The sequence below is a fragment of the Microcaecilia unicolor genome, chromosome 13 (genome assembly GCF_901765095.1).
Source record: "Microcaecilia unicolor chromosome 13, aMicUni1.1, whole genome shotgun sequence".
NCBI classification, from domain to species: Eukaryota; Metazoa; Chordata; class Amphibia; order Gymnophiona; family Siphonopidae; genus Microcaecilia; species Microcaecilia unicolor.
In genome coordinates, this window is record NC_044043.1 from 65,748,977 (window position 1) to 65,769,594 (window position 20,618).

General features: G+C 41.4%; 1 protein-coding gene across 1 annotated transcript in view; it reads right to left on the reverse strand.

Moving 5' to 3' along the window:
• LOC115482563 (6-phosphogluconate dehydrogenase, decarboxylating) overlaps window positions 1-20,618 on the reverse strand; it is a 419,310-nt gene that overhangs the window by 168,927 nt on the left and 229,765 nt on the right. Inside the window, exons 6-8 of the mRNA XM_030222454.1 lie at window positions 17,286-17,369; window positions 16,976-17,156; window positions 6,865-6,937 (exon numbers count right to left, since the gene is read on the reverse strand). Coding sequence (XP_030078314.1) covers window positions 6,865-6,937; window positions 16,976-17,156; window positions 17,286-17,369 — 338 coding nt within the window. The remainder of the gene's footprint in view (window positions 1-6,864; window positions 6,938-16,975; window positions 17,157-17,285; window positions 17,370-20,618) is intronic.

Here is a 20,618-nt window from a genome sequence, read left to right on the forward strand (position 1 = left end):
TCACTTAACCCTCCATTGCCCATGTAAGCCGCATTGAGCCTGCCATGAGTGGGAAAGCGCGGGGTACAAATGTAACAAACAAAAAAAACCAGGCAGTATTTTTTGTCTTTTATTTTCTTTAACTGATAATAAGCTGTTATTTTAATTTTATTTTAATTTATTTAAAGGCAATCTGGAACTGAAAGAAACAGGCATAAGGGATCGAATTGGATTCTAATCCCCAAATAGATTCTGGAGAACTATCTGGACAAGCTGTCACAATTGTCCAGCTCTATGCAATAATGAAATATGAATGTATGGACAGAGGTCCATGTCGCAGCTCTGCAAATTTGTTTTATAGAAGCTGACCTAAAGTGAACTACTGACACTGTCACAGCTCTGACATTATGAAATATGATATGACCCTAAAAAGTAAAACATGCTTGGGCATTAGTAAAGGAGATGCAGTCTGCTAGCCAATTAGGGAGTGTGTGTTTACTGATAGCAGTCCCCCATCCTGTTTGAGTCAAAAAAAAAAAAAAAACAAGCTGGGTGGACTTTCTATGGTCTTTAGCCCATTCCAGATAGGCAGCCAAGGCCCTCTTGCAATCCAGTATGTGCAGTATGCTTTCACCTTTGTGAAAAAAAATATTAGTAGACAATAGACTGATTAAGAAGGAACTCAGACACTAGTTTAGAAAGGAAATTTAAATGAGTGGAGGAGTGGCCTAGTGGTTAGGGTGGTGGACTTTGGTCCTGGGGAACTGAGGAACTGAATTCCATTCCCGGCACAGGCAGCTCCTTGTGACTCTGGGCAAGTCACTTAACCCTCCATTGCCCCATGTAAGCCGCATTGAGCCTGCCATGAGTGGGAAAGCGCGGGGTACAAATGTAACAAAAATAAAAACCATGCTATTGTTTTAATACCTGAGGTGAACCAGTTCCTATAGCCTAGAACTCACTCACCCTGCAAGCTGAAGTTACCACTACCAAAAACAAGACCTTCCAAGTCAGGTACTTCAGCAGACAGGTGTTAGAGACCAAAAGAGTTTTCATTAGCTGGGATAAAGACAAAGCAAGAGGCTTGAAGGGAGGCTCCAATAAAAGCCAGGCCCACATAAATCAAACTAAAGACTGCAGAGTTGGGTTTACCTTCTACATGGTGATGATATGCACCAACTGAATTAAGGTGTACCTTGATGGAATTTGTCTTTAAACCTGACTCTAAAAGACATAAAAGGTATTCAAGTAGTTTTTGTGTGGGACAGGAAAAGGGATCTAGGGCCATTCTCTCTCAGTAGATGGCAAAACTCTTCTATTTATTTATTACGTATTTGATTTATTTGGATTTTGCTCACACCTTTCTCAGTAGTAGTTCAAGGTGAGTTACATTCAGGTACACCAGGTCTTTCCCTGACCCTGGAGGGCACACAATCTTATTTATTTTTATTTAATTTATTTATATATTTATTTATTCGGATTTTGCTCACACCTTTTCAGTAGTAGCTCAAAATGAGTTACATTCTGGTACACTGAGTAGTTCCCTGCTCTGGAGTGCTCACAATCTAAGTTTGTACCTGGGGCAATGGAGGGTTAAGTGACATGCCCAAGATCACAAGGATTTGAACTGGGCACCTATGGATGTCAAGTCTGGTGCTCTAACCACTAACTCCACTCTAGTTTTGAATCTGAGACAATGGAGGGTTAAGTGACTTGCCCAAGATCAGCACCCCTAGATGTCAACCCCAGTGCTCTAACCACTCTATTAGTTAAAACTATATAAACGTTTAGTGGAAACTCTCTTGGAAGCCAAAAGAACCTGAGACATACTTTGGTAAGTTCAGGGATGCCAGAGTCACCCTTTCAACACCCAAACTATGAGGGCTAGGCACGTCTTGTTGAATAGATGAAAATGGTATTCTACCTAGACGATTTTTAGAACTCATCAATCTGATGTTATAAAGGGCCAGCGTTTTATAAAAAAGCTGAGCCCCTCTCCCACCAATAGGTTGTCTGGGACAAAGGAATTCATACGTGCCAGCTCCTATAAAGGAATTCTGTGTTCTCTTGGAGGCAAAGCCCTATTCCTGGTTTTGGATGTACAGCTGACTTGGACTTTTGGGCCCTTTGCAGTCTAGGAGAAGCAAGAACCCTATTGTCTGGGATAAGCAAGAGGGAGGAAGATACCTATGCCTTTGAAAATATTTATTGTTAGCATCTCCTTTGCCCTTCACTCTGACACCTTCTAAAAGAAGAGGCTGGTGAAGAAGGTTCAAAGATTGTCACTATGCAGCTTGATTAGTGTAGCGGCTTCTTGCACTTTATCTTTCAAGATATCCTCTCCATGGTACGGTATGACACAGCAGCAAGTTCTTCTTACACTTCATTATTTTAGGTCTGAAGCTTGAAACCAGGCAAGTCTCCAGATGCCAATACCCATTGCTGAAGCTCTCAATGCCGTATTGAAAATATAAGTCACACAGTCTACGGAATTTTCCACATTCCTTCCCTTTGGCTATTAGCGAACAGTGTTCTTTGGCCTTATCCCTAGGTGGAGTGTTGGCAAAGACTGCCAACACTGTGTACAATGTCACACAAACGCATCCCCATAATGAGCTGGCAGGATGTTATGCAGTATGTTAACATAGCTTTCTGAAAAGTTTTTTTCCCAAAAAACTCAAATATACAAGCCTTACTCTGTGGAGGCCTCAAGGAATGAGTCTGGCTCTTTTGAGAGTGGATTTGACCACCATGGAAGGGAATGGTAAACAAGCTGCTGTTTCTCAAATATGGGAGCCTTCTGTACTCCACACAATGAGTCACCCTTCTTGTTAATAGGAGTACAGAGAGGGGTGCGTCTATACATCCTTAAGAATTCTGTAATCAGACACTGTCACAGCCACCTTGGAGGGTGGGGGATTTGAGGAATTGAAGGATATCCAATGTTTTTGCCTCAGGCTCTTTCTCTATCTCGGACATAAATGGGAAAGCAAGAGCCATCTCCCTTATAAAGTTGATGAATGAGAACTCCTCTGGTGGGGATTTTCTCTTATGAGATGGGGGGGGGGGCAGGAATCTGACACCAAGCCAGTTGAGCCCTCTTCATAGAAAACCTATGGCTAAGATCCCAGGAGTACTGAGATTCAGACTCAAGGAGAAGTCCGAGTCTCTGCCTGTCTCAATCTACTGAGTTTGGGCTCAGGCCTTGAATGTGGGCATCAAGACACAGAGAAACTCCAGTGTACCAGCAAAAGCTTCCTTCCACAACAAAGTAGAGACTGACACTAATCAGCTGCTCAACTCCAAAGCCCTTCAAGGTCTTTGGGGTCAATGTTTCACCTGTAGGCAGAACATGGATCAAGGATCGGCTGGAAAAACGCTGCCTACATCATGTACATTCCTTCCTCTGCTTGTTTCTCCTTACTGCTTGTACATTGAGTGCATAAGTTTTATTTCCCAGTAAATAGCAAATGTTGTTATGCACTGCTAGAAAATCACATAACAAGGAGAAACACATGAGGAACTGAACCTATGTGGCCCACATATGGCAGACAAAAACTGATATAACCTTGATGGTGAGTGGGCTGTGGACCCTCCAAAGAAGGAAATGTTCCTCCACAAATACGTGTATAGAGAAGAAGGAGCCAGGTGTTTCATACAATTTGTTTGCTGTTGCTGCATGAAGGGTAGAGAATGACACGGGGACCTGCAGTAACTGCGGGGACGTGGTGGGGACGGGGACAGATCCCACGGAGACAAGGCGGGGATGGGGACAGAGCTCGTGAAGACAGGGACAAACTGTGTCACTTTCTACTTTGAAGCCTGTTGATGAACTGGACTGTTATTTATGTTTGATGCAGATGACAATATTTTTATTATTTGGGAAAACAAGCAAACATGCTGGCCACAGCTAGCAAAATTTGCATGTGGGATCCTGTACATCCTGCTACTAGCACATCTTCTAAGAAGACATCTTCTATTGTAGGAAGGACTGTAGAAGACAGGAGAGCTAGACTGAATCCTAAGATTGTTGATGACTTCTTATTCATCCACAGATTAAAAAATCATAACAGTGCTTCATAGGGCATATTTCTCCCCTCTAAGGCATACAGAACGGGTTGTATTTTGTACCCCTGGACATTTTAATAGGGTGAATTAGGATTCCTTGGGGTAGTAGAAGTCAGCTATTGTTGGGGTTGGAAGGGTAGAGAGTGATGGTGGTAGGAGGGTTATTATAGCTGCTTGCTGTTATTATTGTTTTCTATTTGTAATTTATACACAACAGTTGCACAGCATATTGTTCCTTTTTATACTTTAATAAAAAGATTTAAATATAAAATCATAAGTGTTTGAGGCTTCTGCAGATGAGAACAGAGACCACAGGGATAGGGACGTGGCGGGGACAGAGACAGGATCTGTGGGGACAGGGTGGGGATGGAGACAGGGCCTGTGGGGAAGGGGTGGGGATAGAGACAGAACCCACGGGGACGGGGACAAATTTTGTCCCCATGTCATTCGCTATTGAAGGGATCGGCCAATGAGCACAAAGTGTGCATGTGAATGGGAGCAGGAGAAGATGGTAAGAATAAAGGAAATAACCTTTTTTGTACAATAAGTAACAATAAGAGAAATCACATGATTTAGAAGAAATTAAACTTATATCAGTATAAAAGTGCAGAATGAGAAAGCCAAACTGAGCAGCCTTGTAGCTCAACCTGAACGTCTTGCTGGCTGTGTGACAAAAACTGCTCCAGAAGGAACAATCACTTTTGTACTGACTTAGAAAAATACCAATAACGATTTTATTTGAAGCATCTATCTAAGTCTGATTGTCTCTCTTATTCCAGCCAAAGACATTTTTCTCTAAGGCTGAAGTGTTTTTCCCTCCCAAGGGGCAAGGGACTGGGATTACAATCAATTATTTCGCCTGTAGGCAGTGCATGGGTCGAAGATTGGCTGGTCAGCCTCTTGTTTCAACATCAATTATTTTGAAGCTGCTGCAGCAACATGCCAAGTGAAGAAGCATTCCATCCATTCCTTGAACTTCATGAGCTGCTCACTGAAGGATGCCATCAACAAAGACAGAGGAAAATCAGTATGTGTAAACACATCTTCCTGAATCACTTGGACTGTATCGGAGGCAGGGTCTCAGGCCCTTGAAGACTGGTGTGTCCTCTCTGATATCCTTGGGAATCAGCAGTCCTTGTGTTGGTGGAACTTCAAGGACACCAGTAACCCTGGTGCCTCAAAGCTCTTGGTGCTCGCTCCAAATAGATGCAATGTTAATGCTCGCCAGCCTCCTCCTGGCCTTCAGCATCATAGTTCATCAGCACTGATGAAAATGACACCAACCCTGCCTCTTTTTCTGGTGGGGCTCGAAACGGTCCCAATAGCCTCTGCCGATGGTCAGTATGAAGGGTGATAGAGACACTCTTAATACCAATGCATCCCCATCATTGTTATAGACCCTGGACCCTCAGAGACTAATATTTCCAATGTCGAAGTCAATGGGCCAGACACCTCTACACTAAAAATCTGTTTGTGCTTTTTATCATGAACATAGATCACTTTCTTAGATACCTATGAACAAAATTTACAATGAGAGGGACCATGGTTGGGCTCCAGGCACTTGCAGGCATCAACTATGAGTACCTGTTAAGGATATGGTCCTGTTGCACTGGGTGAACTTTCTGAAGCCACCAGGGGCCTTCTTTTGGGACATGTCACCTGGAAGAATAGCCGCAATAAAATCAGACAACTAAGTGATGAAAAGTTATGCAACTTGAAGCTCGAGGCTTTGACAATGCTTGCACAGAGCAGAATGCAAAAGAATAAAGCTTGAATGATCCAAAAAAAAACCTAAGGATCTATTGGGAAAAGCATTGCACAACAGCGACAGGATACTAAGAATCAAAACGATGCAAAAAAAATAAAAAAACGCTGGTATGCAAAGTGACATATAGTGGGGGAAAGTGTATCTTACTGGCTCCATGAAAAACAAAAGACTGAAGTGGTGCTGTTGCAACAGCAGCAAGTGGGAAGTAGCATGCATGCATGGTGAGCCTACTCAAAAGTTCCAAACAGATAGGCTGGAGTAGTGCTCCTATGCCACGCTCCATTGGTGACGTCAACTTTGTTGTGAGGACCTTGTATCCCACTTGTCCTTGGAGAAATAAAATTCCCTCAAGAACAATGAGGAGGATACAGATATAAAGCTCCACAGCAAGGACAGATACAGAAACAATGGAGAAGGAATGAATGTAGAGCTCCACAAAAAGGATGGCTACAGGAACAGGATAGGATGTGGGGGAATAAAGCTCTACAGGGACAGCATAAGAAGTACAGGAATAATGTACAGATCTGTTTAGCAGTGCTTAATATAGGAATAGTACATGGATTATATATAGATGGTTTATTTTTAATTTTAACTGCTGATGCTCTTCTTTAATGATGTGCTGAAAACTTTCTTATTAGGAAGTTATCAACAATTCTGTGCTACTTAGGGTAACACTTACTATTCCCATAAAATAATATAAAGAGGAACTTCAGGAGGTCCCCAGGTGCCTACCCTCCAACACGCCATTGCTTTCCCCTGCCAATCACAGAGTCTATTCCTGCTTTAAAGACTAGCTGAGTTCAGTCTTCCCAAAATAAATCCATTGCCTCCACAAAAGCAACATAAGCCCAATTTTCGGGCTGCAGACTCGCATGCACTATCTACAGAGATAGTATGATTTTACAAGTTCTTTGCTGAGAAAAGGGAAATCCAGGCAGTTGCTTGGTTCCAGGCCAGACAAGTTAGCTGCAAGTCACTAAGGTAAATCAGGGTAGTTGTTTCAACCTTAACTAATATTTCCATCTGCTTGAAAAAAAATAGACACTTACCAGTCTCTGCTGTTCCAAGAGAAGATCAGCTTCTTCCTTCTCCTTCTTGTATAAAATCTCCATTTCCTGCAAACTGGAAAGAAAACAATACAGAGCACTCAATGAATTAAACTTATGATCAGGTCCTTGTTCCATCAGATGTATTCTGTGTCAATTTCAGAATTACTTTAATCTATCCATCAATCAAAGCTTCCATTTTCCAGAGTCCCAGATGAGCCACAGGCCATTTCTTGAATCTCCTTCCTCCCCTTCACCTCTCATCTCCTTCAGTACTAATGATACCAAAGCAACTGTTATATGCATAATGCATGAAACAACGCTACTAACACCAGAATCCTGTCAAAATTCCCATATTAGCTGTTCAAGAAAATATATATAAACGGGGAACACTTTTTAAATGCTGACCTAAGGAGGGGTTTCAAGGGAAGGGGGAGGGAAAGGGGGGCTCATTGTTAAAAAATGGTTGATGCGGAACACTACTGTATTTCCTTTTTTCTTTCTGAGAAAGTACCTGTTTGTTAAGTTCAACCATCAATAAAAAAGTTGAAATCTAAATGCTGATCTAAAATATGTAACACCAAAAATATATATCTGAAAAGATCCTATCTCTCAACCTACAAAACTAATATAAATGCAAAAATATGTTTTATTTAAATTAGTGATATGTGCTCAGAATCAGGCACCCTCAACAGAGAGCAACCATCCCATCAACGCTCACAGAAAGTCCTATAAAGTCAGCCAGCTATAGCTGCTATATAAAAAAATGAATTCAATCCCAATGTTTCTAGTGTCCAAAAAACATTTTCAAGTTGACTTATATAAATCCTAAGCACAGGCAAACAAATACAGATGATGAAAAAAGCTTGAATAGGAATTATATTGTAATGAACTGCAATCATCAAAGTTTACATCAATCATACTAATGAACGATGTTATGATGGTAAGAGGAACTCCATGGTTTCTCCCAAAGTGATTAAAATAATTCAACTATAACAAAACTGAAATGAAACACAAAATAATCACGTCTAAGCATAATCAAAAGAGTGCACTTGATAATGGATTTCTAAGTAAAACGTTTGTCCTGCATCCACATAAACAACATGCACACTTATGGAAACCTTAGAAGCACTGACATTTTAAAATGAAGTTACATTATCCCATAACTTAAACTTTACCATGCCTCAACACACATCACAGTATCCTGGAAAATAATTACTGCAGTGGCACATATCCCTCAACTTTACTTTATAAGAAATATAAAATGACAGACTGACAAAAACAGGTATCAATGGAACAGTACTTGCATGGTAGGCAACAATTGGTAACAATTCATCGCCAACATGGGCACTGATCTGTGGGGTACCACAGGGATCGATACTTTCATCTATTCTGTTCAACATCTACCTCAAGCCACTAGCTGAGCTGATTCAGTCAATGGACACTCAGTTCTACATCTACGTGGATGATGTGCAGCTACTCATACCCATTGAACATGACTTACCTACAGCCCTGAATAAACTGATTACCTGTCTTAACATCAATTCAAGAATGGGATAAACACAACAAACTTTGCCTGAACCCATGTAAAACCAAGCTTCTCTGGGTCCCTAACACAAGTGGATATATACCTGATATCAAAATCTCTTTAGGAAAGTATGAACTCCCCCTCTAATCACATGTCAGGAACCTTGGAATACAGTTAGATTCAACAGTAACTCTGATTTGCCAAATCGAAGCAACCCTCAAGAGCTGCTTCTACTATTTGTAACAGCTATGCTGTCTCTCTCCTTACATCGAGAAGGTAAATCTTATCCCAGTTGTGCATGTCATGATAACATCAAGACTGGATTACTGTAATGCACTCTACAATGGTCTGACTACAAAGGGCCTGCACCAGCTCCAATTGATTCAGAATGCTGCAGCAAGGCTAATAGAAGGTTACAAGCAACATGACCACACCACACCATTTTTGCAAAATCTTTACTGGCTATGAGTACAATACAGGGCTAAATTTATAACTCTAGGTGATCTTCAAGGCCCTTAAAGGAAATGGCCCCAAGTACCAGAAGAATAGGATGATCCTCTACAAACCTCCAAGGACATGAAGGTCCTCTCAAGGACTATCACTAACCACACGCTCTCCAAAAGACATTACACGATGTGATACCCGCAAGCGAGTCTTCTCAGGAGTTGCCCCCACACTCTGGAATGCACTCCCTGAAAGGCTCCACTTAACAAATGACTCTCTCTACTTCAGGAAGCAGGTGAAAGCTTGATTTTTCAACCAGGCCTTTAATGGAAGAAGTAACTTGCTTGTTAGTCTCACTCACACACACAAGGAGTGACACGAGCTGCACATACTGCAGCAGGACATGTTTATCCACTCCTACCCTAGCTGAGATAATATTTAACCATCTCTCTGACCTCATGTGCACCTTTCTTTAAATTTGTTACCTTATTTTCTAACTCCTCTTACTCTCTTACCTATCTATATGTTCTCATCTTTGTTTATACCCTACACTGTCAATTAAAATGTTCTATTACGTTTTGTGTTGACATTGTAAGCAGTGTAATATGCCATACTTTGTATTGTTATTTGAGTATTTTTACTGCTGTAATTATCTATTGCTCATGTTAGACTTATTCTTATTGTACACTGCCTTGAGTAAATTTCTTCAAAAAGGCTGTAAATAAATCCTAATAAATAAATAAAATACCTTATTAAGCTGTATTAATAAAACAAGTCTTCTTGTCCCTTCCTCTGGTTCTACTGCTTTCTCTCTTTTCTGAAGCGGACATAAACCAGTTCAAGTCTCTGGAGTTCCTGACAGTTTTCCTTCCACCCCCTTCTCCTTATGAAGGAGCATACAAATAAAGGATTGTCTGCCAAATTACTTTGTGAAGTAACACTAAATCCTGCAAAGAAGCTTTCCAGAGCTTATGTAGTAGCAAGCTTAACTGCACCAATTCTGAACACACAAATATCAGTAACTGTACCTTTAAAAAGGCAGCAGTGAATATACAGAACCACAATATGCTTCCTTTTGGAAAAGCCAGACAAGTCAGACTCCTATGCATCCACTAACAAATTACATGCCAGCAGAATCTCTCACCTTGGTCATTCACAGAATACAGACCAATTCTCACCAATTACAGAATAAAGGACCAAAATTAGAAAAGGAAACACTGAGAAATCATTCTCTGTAAGCAGTACAGAACAGGAGAAATAAAAATAAAAAGGGATTTTCTATTGTAGGGAGCAAAATAGAAGATCACTTTCTACCCCAAAATAAAACCCACAAATAAACTATCTGGATACCCAAGAAAAGCTAAAAACTTGTGGGACAACAGTGAGCTGTGTTTTCAAAGCACTTAGATTACAAACTTACATAGAGGTATATTTTGAAAGCACTTAGACTTATAAAGTTACACAGCAATCTATGGAACTTTGTAAGTCTAAGTGCTTTGAAAATGAGCCCCATAATAAACAATGGAATTTTAAGTACTTTGAAAATGAGCCCCAGTGACTCAAGCCAACTTATTAAAGGAACATAACCACAGAGGCATGGAATGGTTGCACTTTCAATATGGTAATACTACAGCCCAGCTAAGGAAAAGGTTATTTTGAGTTGGTCTTCACTGGACCAAACTTGCTTTCCTTGTGCCATCACCATTCAGCTGGATAGGCAGCGTCTTAAAAGGTTAAGGATAAATGATTTTTCCATTTTTTTACATTTATATCCCACATTATCCCAAGCAAACTCTAGTTCAATGTGGCTTACATTTGAAAATACAGTGAGACAGAATAATAGAATTCAGTTATATCATGGGAGCAAATACATGGATGTGTCTGAAATATTTAACAAAAGATGAGCAGAAGGACACAGTCATGTTAAAGGAAATTAATGACGTTAATAAAGTAGGCAACGCAATAATAATGGGTGATTTTAATTACCTCTCTTCTAATTCATATAATGCATGCCCACACACCTTTTCACAATACTCGATTTTTTTTGTGAAGACTGGTGATTGAAGAATTAGAGTGCTAGAAATTTGAAAGGTGGTTTTCCACATGAAGAGCACTCGAGAGATTTTCTGAAGTCTTTTTTCTCCACTTTTTTCATATGTGTTGGCAGTAGTACACCTCCAATACTCGTGTATACTATAGTAGAATTATTTAGAGTGAGTTTTGATTATTATTCTACTATCCCTTTGGGAATTATCAGTGATTTTAATTACCTCCCATATAGACTGGGTTAATGTAACATCAGGTCACGCTAGGGAGATAAACTTCCTTGATGTAATAAAGGACAGGTTTATGGAGCAGCTGGTACAGGAGCCAACGAGAGAAGGAAAAATTCAAGACTTAGTCATCTGTGGAGCGCATGATCTGGTACAGGAGGTAACGGTCCGGGGGCCGCTTGACAACAGTGATCATAACATGATCGCCTTTGAAATTTGCTTTCAATAAGGTAAACATAGGAAGTCAAATATGTTAACGTTTAACTTTAAAAAAAAGGAAGCTATGATAAAATGAGAAGAACGGTAAAAAAAAAAAACTTAGAGGAGCGACTGAGAGGGTTAGAAACCTACAACAGGCATGGATGCTGTTCAAAAACACCATCCTGGAGGCCCAGGCCAAACATATTCCATGTATCAGAAAAGGAGGACGGAAAACTAAACGACAGCCGACATGGTTAAAAAATTTGGTAAAGGAGGCTATTGGAGCTAAAAAAGAATCCTTCAGAAAATGGAAGAAGGAACCTAATGAAGAAAATAAGAGACGGCACAAGAAATGTCAAGTCATATGCAAAGCGCTGATAAGAAAGGCAAAAAGGGATTTTGAAAGAAAGATAGTGCTAGAGGCGAAAACTGATAGTAAAATTTTTTTTTTAGATACATTAAAAGCAGGAAGCCGGCAAAAGAATCAGTTGGACAGCTGGATGACCGGGATGTAAAAGGGGCGATCAAGGAAGACAAAGAAATAGCAGAAAAAATGAGTTCTTTGCCTTGGTCTTCACCGAGGAAGATTTGGGAGGGATACTGGTGCTGGACAGGGTATTCGAGGCTGACGAGTAGGAAAAACTTAATGAAATATCTGTAAACCTGGAAGACGTAATGGAGCAGTTCTGCAAACTGAAGAGTACCAAATCTCCTGGACCGGATGGTATTCATCCCAGGGTACTGATAGAACTAAAAAATGAGCTGGCAGAGCTACTGTTAGTGATTTGTAATTTATCCTTAAGATCGAGCGTGGTACCAGAAGATTGGAGGGTGGCCAATGTAACGCCGATAAGGTTCCAGAGGAGATCCGGGAAATTATAGACCAGTGAGTCTGACGTCAATGCCGAGCAAAATGGTAGAGACTATTATCAAGAACAAAATTACAGAGCACATTCAAAAGCATGGACTAATGGGACAAAGTCAACATGGATTTAGTGAAGGGAAGTCTTGCCTCACCAATCTGCTGCATTTCTTTGAAGGGGTAAACAAACATGTGGCCAAAGGTGAGCCGGTTGATATTGTGTATCTAGATTTTCAGAAGGCGTTTGATAAGGTCTCTCATGAAAGACTACAGAGGAAATTAGAGGGGCATGGGATCGGAGGTAGTATCTTACTGTGGATTAAAAACTGGTTGAAAGATAGGAAACAGAGAGTAGGGTTAAAAGGTTAACATTGCAATGGAGAAGGGTAGTTAGTGGGGTCCCTCAGGGATCTATGCTGGGACCTCTGCTTTTTTACATATTCATAAATGACCTAGAGATGGGGGTAACTAGTGAGGTAATCAAATTTGCTGATGACACAAAGTTATTCAAAGTCGTCAAATTGCGGGAAGATAGTGAAAAATTACAAGGGGACCTTATGAGACTGGGAGACTGGGCGTCTAAATGGCAGATGACGTTTAATGTGAACAAGTGCAAAGTGATGCATGTGGGAAAGAGGAACCCAAACTATAACTACGTCATGCAGGGTTCAGCGTTAGGAGTCACGGTCCAAGAAAGGGATCTAGGTGTCATTGTTGATGATACGTTGAAACCTTCTGCTCAATGTGCTGCTGCGGCTAGGAAAGCAAATAGAATGTTATTAGGAAGGGATGGAAAACAAAAATGAGGATATTATTCTGTCGTTGTATCGCTCCATGGTGCGACCGCACCTCGAGTATTGTGTTCAATTCTGGTTGCCGCACCTCAAAAAAGATATAGTGGAATTAGAAAAGGTACAGAGAAGGGCGACAAAGATGATACAGGGGATGGGACGACTTCCCTATGAGGAAAGGCTGAAGAGGCTGGGGCTCCTCTGCTTGGAGAAAAGGCGGCTGAGGGGAGATATGATAGAGGTCTATAAGATAATGAGTGGAATGGAACGGGTCGATGTGGAGCGTCTGTTTACGCTTTCCAAAAATACTAGGACAAGTGGGCATGTGATGAAACTGCAGTGTAGTAAATTTAAAACGAATCGGAGGAAATGTTTCTTCACTCAACGTGTAGTTAGACTCTGGAATTCGTTGCCGGAAAAAATGGTTAAGGCAGTTGACTTAGCGGACTTTAAAAAAGGTTTGGACGACTTCCTGGAGGAAAAGGCCATAGAATGTTAATGAATGGACGTGGGAATAATCCACTATTTCTGGGATGGGCGGGACAAATTGTTTGTTCTTTTGGCCGCTGTCGGAGACAGGGTGCTGGGCTCGATGGACCCTTGGTCTGTCTCGGCATGGCGATGTTTATGTACTTATGAGATTAGCACATATATCCAACTGGGCATTTAAAAATCTGTCCTTTTAATGATTCCGCATGTTCAGAATCATAGCCATATGTATAAACATGCACACACCAGTACAGCATCTATATACACATTGCAAAAGTAAACAACAACTTCTACAGAGTATATCCAAAGCTTAATTTTTATTTTCTTATTTCCATCTTCCAAAACTCTATACAGCAGATGTACAGATAAGCAAGATCGAAAACAGTCCAAAAGTAGTCAGAAACAACACAGTTTATATCTAATTGTTCAACCACCCTTAGGATTCACCTTTGGGTTTAAAAAGCAAAACTGCATGAATGTAAGGACTGGATAAACAAATTAAAACAAAGTTTAAAGCAAATGCCCTTAATAAGTAATACTTGGTAGCAATAATGCAACAGTGATAGAATATTCGCATAGTAAGCAGCCTGAGTCAACAGATTTATTTTTCACGGAATATAATTAACTTTGTATGAACTTGGTGGCTAACAGTGTGCTGAACTGGACAATGCTGCCACATTCAGACTGATGGACAGAACTCCTACATGAAGGAAGCCTTCCCTCATTATTCAATACCTCTCTGTGAAACAGCAGTAATAAAAAAGGCAAGTGCATTTTTATAATATACCACTGCAATCTACAAAACAAAAGGAGCAAGTTCCCACATGGCATCTTTTTCTTTTGAAGTAGGAACAAAAAAAAGATGTTAAATGCTCCCAAGTCTGTTCACCGCCGTTGCCTTGACTTTCTTTCATCTCAAGCTATTCTTGATCCACTTCAGTCTGGCTTTCGCCCCCTTCATTCAAATGAAACAGCGCTTTCTAAAGTCTCCAATGATCTGTTTCTGGCCAGATACAAAGGCCTCTATTCTATCCTCATCCTTCTCGATCTGCTGCTTTTGACACTGTTGATCACAGCCTACTCCTTGATACGCTGTCCTCACTTGGATTTCAGGGCTCTGTTCTTTCCTGGTTTTCTTCTTATCTCTCCCAGCGTACCTTTTGTGTATACTCTAGTGGATCCTCCTCTATTTCTATCCCACTGTCAGTTGGTGTACCTCAGGGATCTGTCCTGGGACCTCTTCTTTTCTCCAGCTATACTTCTTCCCTTGGTACTCTGATCTCATCCCATGGTTTTCAGTATCATCTTTACGCTGATGACTCCCAGATCTACCTCTCCACACCAGAAATCTCAGCTGAAATCCAGGCCAAAGTATCAGCCTGCCTGTCTGACATTGCTGCCTGGATGTCTCAGCGCCATCTGAAACTAAACATGACCAAGACTGAGCTGCTCATCTTTCCCCCTAAACCAACCTCTCCTCCTCCCCCATTCTCTATTTCTGTGGATAACACTCTCATCCTTCCTGTCTCATCAGCTTGTAACCTTGGGGTCATTTTCGACTCCTCCCTCTCCTTCTCTGCACATATTCAGCAGACTGCTAAAACCTGTCGTTTCTTTCTCTATAATATCAGCAAAATTCGCCCTTTCCTTTCTGAGCACACTACAAGAACCCTCATCCACACTCATCACCTCTCGCTTAGACTATTGCAACTTGCTTCTCACAGGTCTCCCACTTAGCCATCTCTCTCCTCTTCAATCTGTTCAAAATTCTGCTGCACGACTAATATTCCACCAGTGTCGTTATGCTCATATTAGCCCTCTCTTCAAGTCACTTCACTGGCTTCCTATCCGTTTCCGCATACAGTTCAAACTCCTCTTATTGACCTATAAGTGCATTCACTCTGCAACTCCTCAGTACCTCTCCACTCTCATCTCTCCCTACATTCCTCCCCAGGAACTCCGTTCACTGGGTAAATCTCTCTTATCTGCACCCTTCTCCTCCACTGCTAACTCCAGACTCCGTTCCTTTTATCTTGCTGCACCATATGCCTGGAATAGACTTCCTGAACCGGTACGTCAAGCTCCATCTCTGGCCGTCTTCAAATCTAAGCTAAAAGCCCACCTTTTTGATGCAGCTTTTAACTCCTAACCCTTATTCACTTGTTCAGAACCCTTATTTTATCATCCTCACCTTAATATTCCCTTATCTCTTGGTTGTCCTGTTTGTCTGTCCTAATTAGATTGTAAGCTCTGTCGAGCAGGGACTGTCTCTTCATGTTCAAGTGTACAGCGCTGCGTACGTCTAGTAGCGCTTTACAAATGATAAGTAGTAGTAGGTCTCAACCTAATTAATGTTTTGTTTTGTGTTTTTTTTTATTTTTGTACTTATAAATAAGTAAGTTTGATTACTAGGTGAAAACATTTCTGCATGAATACAAGTGGTCCCTATAACCAGCCCCTCCAAATGACACAATGATTTACAATTTAGAACTAATTACTCAATACTTCCCTGTGTACATCTGCATGCTGTAAAACCGGCACGTTCGAAAATATCAGCAAATCGAGATCAAATAAAAATGTTACCAACAATAAAGGACGACAACATGGACAGAGCAGCTCATAGGTTTGCTTGCTTTGTTTTGGGTGAATGGGATGACTGGCAGCTGTGCAGAGGAGAGAGAAAGGTAGACCACCCTAACTGGCTTTGGTTTTCTGAAGTCTCCTGTTCCAGCTCCCTGCACCGCTGCCCTTCTTCAATTTTCTGGGCTGCTGGCAACGTCAGCGAATTAAGCATACTGTCTTCGGCAGCCCCAAAAGCTCTGTTTCTGTTGCAGTGTACCATCTAGGCGGGACCAGAAATTGTAGCAGAATGAAAGCTCCCGGGATGCCACAGGCAGTGTGTTTACCTCATTGACGCTGCTGGCAGTCCTGAAAATTGAAGGACAGCAGTGCAGGGAGCGGGAGGGCAGTCAGTAGTGCCTAAAACACAGGCACTTGACTGGCATCAGGGTTGGGGGGCACGTAGCTACGCCACTGGTTCATTAGTATGATTGATGTAAACTTTGGATGATTGCAGTTCATCACAAGGTAAGTCCTATTCAAGCTTTTTTCATCATCTGTCCTTGCCTGTGCACAGGATTTATACAAGTCAACTTGAAAATGCTTTTTTGGACGCTAGAAACATTAGGATTGAATTAATTTTTTTTATATAGCAACTATAGCTGACTGACTCTATAGGGTTTCTATGTGTAATGATGGGATGGTAGGCTGCTCTCTATTGAGGGTGCCTGGATCTGAGCACATATCACTAATTTAAATTTAAAAAACTTTTGCATTTATATTAGTTAGTTTTGTAGGTTGGAAGATCCAATCTTTTTATATGTTTTTTTTTTAGTATTGAATATGAAAGGGTATAAAAACAATAAATGAAAGGTCAAAATCGATGACATGCTGACACTTAGTGAATTCTGCTGTCACACACATGTGCAGCCACGAGACAAAACAAAGGAAATGCCACATCATATACCGTTTCTCCATCTCTTGCTTCATATCAATTCCTTGCTTCTCCAGCAGCTCTCTCTGAGCAAAAGTCCAGTCCACGGGCTCTGATGGGGTCTCAGCAGATGGTGTCTTCTCCCGTTCTGCTCGTGCTTGCTCAGGGTGGTTAAAACGGAAAACATGGTTTTTACCCATGATGATGCGATTTCCTGAAAAAGAATGGGGAACAGGAGCATCAAAACAATGTCAATGCATGCTCCCCACTACAGATAACGCATACTCCAATAGTATGGCAAGACATGCCCAAGTTACCACCAAATAAAATTAAATCCTCTTACCTGAGCGAAGTTGAACAGGCTGTACCACTCGCTTCCCATTAACATATGTCTCTGACTTTTCACAGGGCTCCAGCGTCACAATCACTAGGGAAAAGGACCAGAAAACATGCATTTCACAAAGCTATCTATAGGAGCAGATGAAAACCAGTTAAAGTTCTGGACATACTCCAGAAAAGCATGGTGTTAATCAGCTCTGTGCTGTATGGGTGCTGTATGGGTGCTGACTTTTATTACCAAATATACATTCTAGTTAGGACAGTATGCCATCTCCCAGTATACCATTATAGTGTTACAGTAGATTGATAGAACTTAACTCCCAGCATGAGGTAGAAGTAGCCTGTGCTACTGGGACACCAGTGGGTTAAGAGTAGAGTCTGCCAGCAGCACATTAAGAATGCACATAGGCAGAGTCTGGCCATTTGGTTTGGTGGGGTGGAAGAAGAAGGGGAAGCAATAAGTAGGGAGGTTAATTTTTGAGGCCAACTGAATTTCAGTTTCCGTTTCAGATTTGGTATCAAAACACACCAAAAATCCAGGTTCGGGTTTCAGCCAAAAACGTCACTGCATTTAAGGCTGAAACTCTCCCCCCCCACCCAATGCAATCTTCTCCATCTGACCCCAAGATCCTTTTTAAAACCTACCTCTCGTGTGCAATTGTATATTAAATCAACCTTTTTGAAGCTAAATACGGTCTCTTTGTGTTCTGAGTATATGGTATCTTTTATATATACTTAATGTATTTAATTTATTGCAATTATCACCTTTGGTGATTGGTGGAGAAATTAATATCCTAAAACTTATAAATACAGCACCTGCTCTTAAATTATAAAGAGAGGCGAGTTGCTCTAGAGCTATTTTCCCCAAAATAAATCATTTCTTGTAACATATTAATTGGTGCAGAACGTGGGCAGGTATTCTGTGCGAGTAGAATGAGATAGCAGTGTTCTTAAATTATATTCTTGTATTTTGCTGCTTTATAGTGAACTGAGTATCAGGTTTCATTAATTAAATTTGCGATTGATAAAGCAAACCGGGCTTGCAATGGTGTTAGCCAGTCTAAATGAAACATTATTCTGCAGCTAATGCACCCAGGCTTTTGGGGCTGCTTTTAGTGTGCATGGAAGCAGCCACAAAGTCCTATGTAAATGGTCTTGCTGGTATTTAAATGAGGCCGTTGGCGATTCCATGCAATGCTCATAGAAATGGTGCACAGAAACCGCACTGCCATAACAAAAACCCACCGGAAACCGCACTGCCATAACAACAAAAACCCATCGACAGTTCTGACCTGTCATTAGGGAGCCTCTGCCAATTAAAAGTGTCCAGCAGTGAAAAGAACCATTTGGTTAGCTCTATTCAGGGCAATAAAGATGGTATATCAGACTGGGACAGACATATGCCACTGTATGCACACTGCACAGTCACAAATCAAATCTACTACTACTACTACTATTATTTAGCATTTCTATAGCGCTACAAGGCATACGCAGCGCTGCACAAACATAGACGAAAGACAGTCCCTGCTCAAAGAGCTTACAATCTAATACACACATCCCCCCACCCCACCCCCCTTCTGATGTCTTTTTTTTTTTACACACATCAGATCCCAAGCACTGTCGTTTCTTCTTCTGCAATTCATAAAAATTGATCTGCGTCATCTTTAAACAAGATAAGCTCCATGAAGTGAGCTACAGCAGTTCTATCCTCCAAGCACTGTCTTTCGCCCCCATCTTTCATTGACTGGGCATGAGCACAAGAGCCGTGCCTACCACACAACTCTTGTGGGCATTCACCAGGAACGTTTTTCCCCCTTTAACATCCAATGTTCAACACTAACAGCGTGCATATAATTTGCATGCAGTTACTGTTGAGATCAATCTGTAATTTATTTCATTTTATTTTTGTTACATTTGTACCCCGCGCTTTCCCACTCATGGCAGATTCAATGTTCCATCCGGTGTATTCCGACACTGTTCCCTATAAGGTGTCACCTGCCTCTCAATTGCCTCTGAAACACTGCTTTCCTCTTGCTCCTATCACATATCTCTCACTTTTCCCTCCTTCCCTTCCTTCCTCTACTTCTCCAATCTCCCCCTCCATGTTTTCTCCCTCTCTCACACTTCATTTCATCACTTATTTTTCTCCTCCTCCCTTGTTCTTTTGCCTGCTCCCATTTCTCTTTACTTCTTGTTTTTCCCCTTCCACCTTGCCTCTCACCTTATTCTTGCCTGCCCTTTTCTTTCCGTCTTCCTCCTTATACACGACCCTTCTGAAGCTCTCCTTCACTCCTATGTGGAGTGGAGGAGCAGCCTAGTGGTTAGTGCAGTGGACTTTGATCCTGGGGAACTGAGTTCGATTCCCACTGCAGCTCCTTGTGACTCTGGGCATGTAACTTAACCCTCCATTGCCCCTGGTACAAGGTAAGTACCTGAATATATGTAAACCGCTTTGAATGTAGTTGCAAAAACCTCAGAAAGGCGGTATATCAAGTCCCATTTCCCTTTCCCTGTGACAAAACGCCTAGCCAACCGCCTGGGGCTAACCCTGTGGCCCACCTGGAGGGTCTGACCCAGCACTGCTCAGGTCCACCTGCACCTGCCGCTTGTGCTCTACTAGCACCCTCCTCCCACCGACTGGGTCTCACTTGCCTCTGGGCAAGTCTATCACTCTCATGTTATTCCTCGGTGATTTCTAAGTTTCTGGGGTCACACTCTCAGGGGACCCACAGTTCCCAGAAAGCACCCACAGACCACCAGGATTCTTTGTCAGTCCAGCACAGCAGAATCAATAAACTAATCAGGTTTACTGTCAAGAGTAGAACAGTGAACTATATAAAACAGACGGAAAAGAACAGGCAATAACAGATAACTGAATATGGATCAAATATAAATAAACATTTGTTTACTACCAAAGTAGTACCTGTGGAGTTCAGGAACAAGATATAGCTGCTCACAGATTATGAAGTCTAACAGTTCACAGGGTCTAGAAAAAGAGAACCTTCTCTTTCCACTCCCTTATCAGACTGAAACTAAAAAATTACCTCACAGCTTAAGCTAACAGCTTTCGGTGGGGGTGGGGGGGGAGGGGGAGAAAACTGTCAGTTCTGGTACAACTTTACAAACAAATGACAGTCACCACCTGCTAGCCAAACAAAGGAAATGCACATCATAAACAACAGCTACACAATTTACAAGCAGGAAAATATCCTGTTCCGCCACAACTCCCCTCCCAACCTCCCACTTTTCCATCTTTCCCTTATAGTTTATAGGAATTTGCTAGACCACTTTAGCTGATAAGGCAGAACAGAGCAGTGTACAGGCTAAAAATCAATCT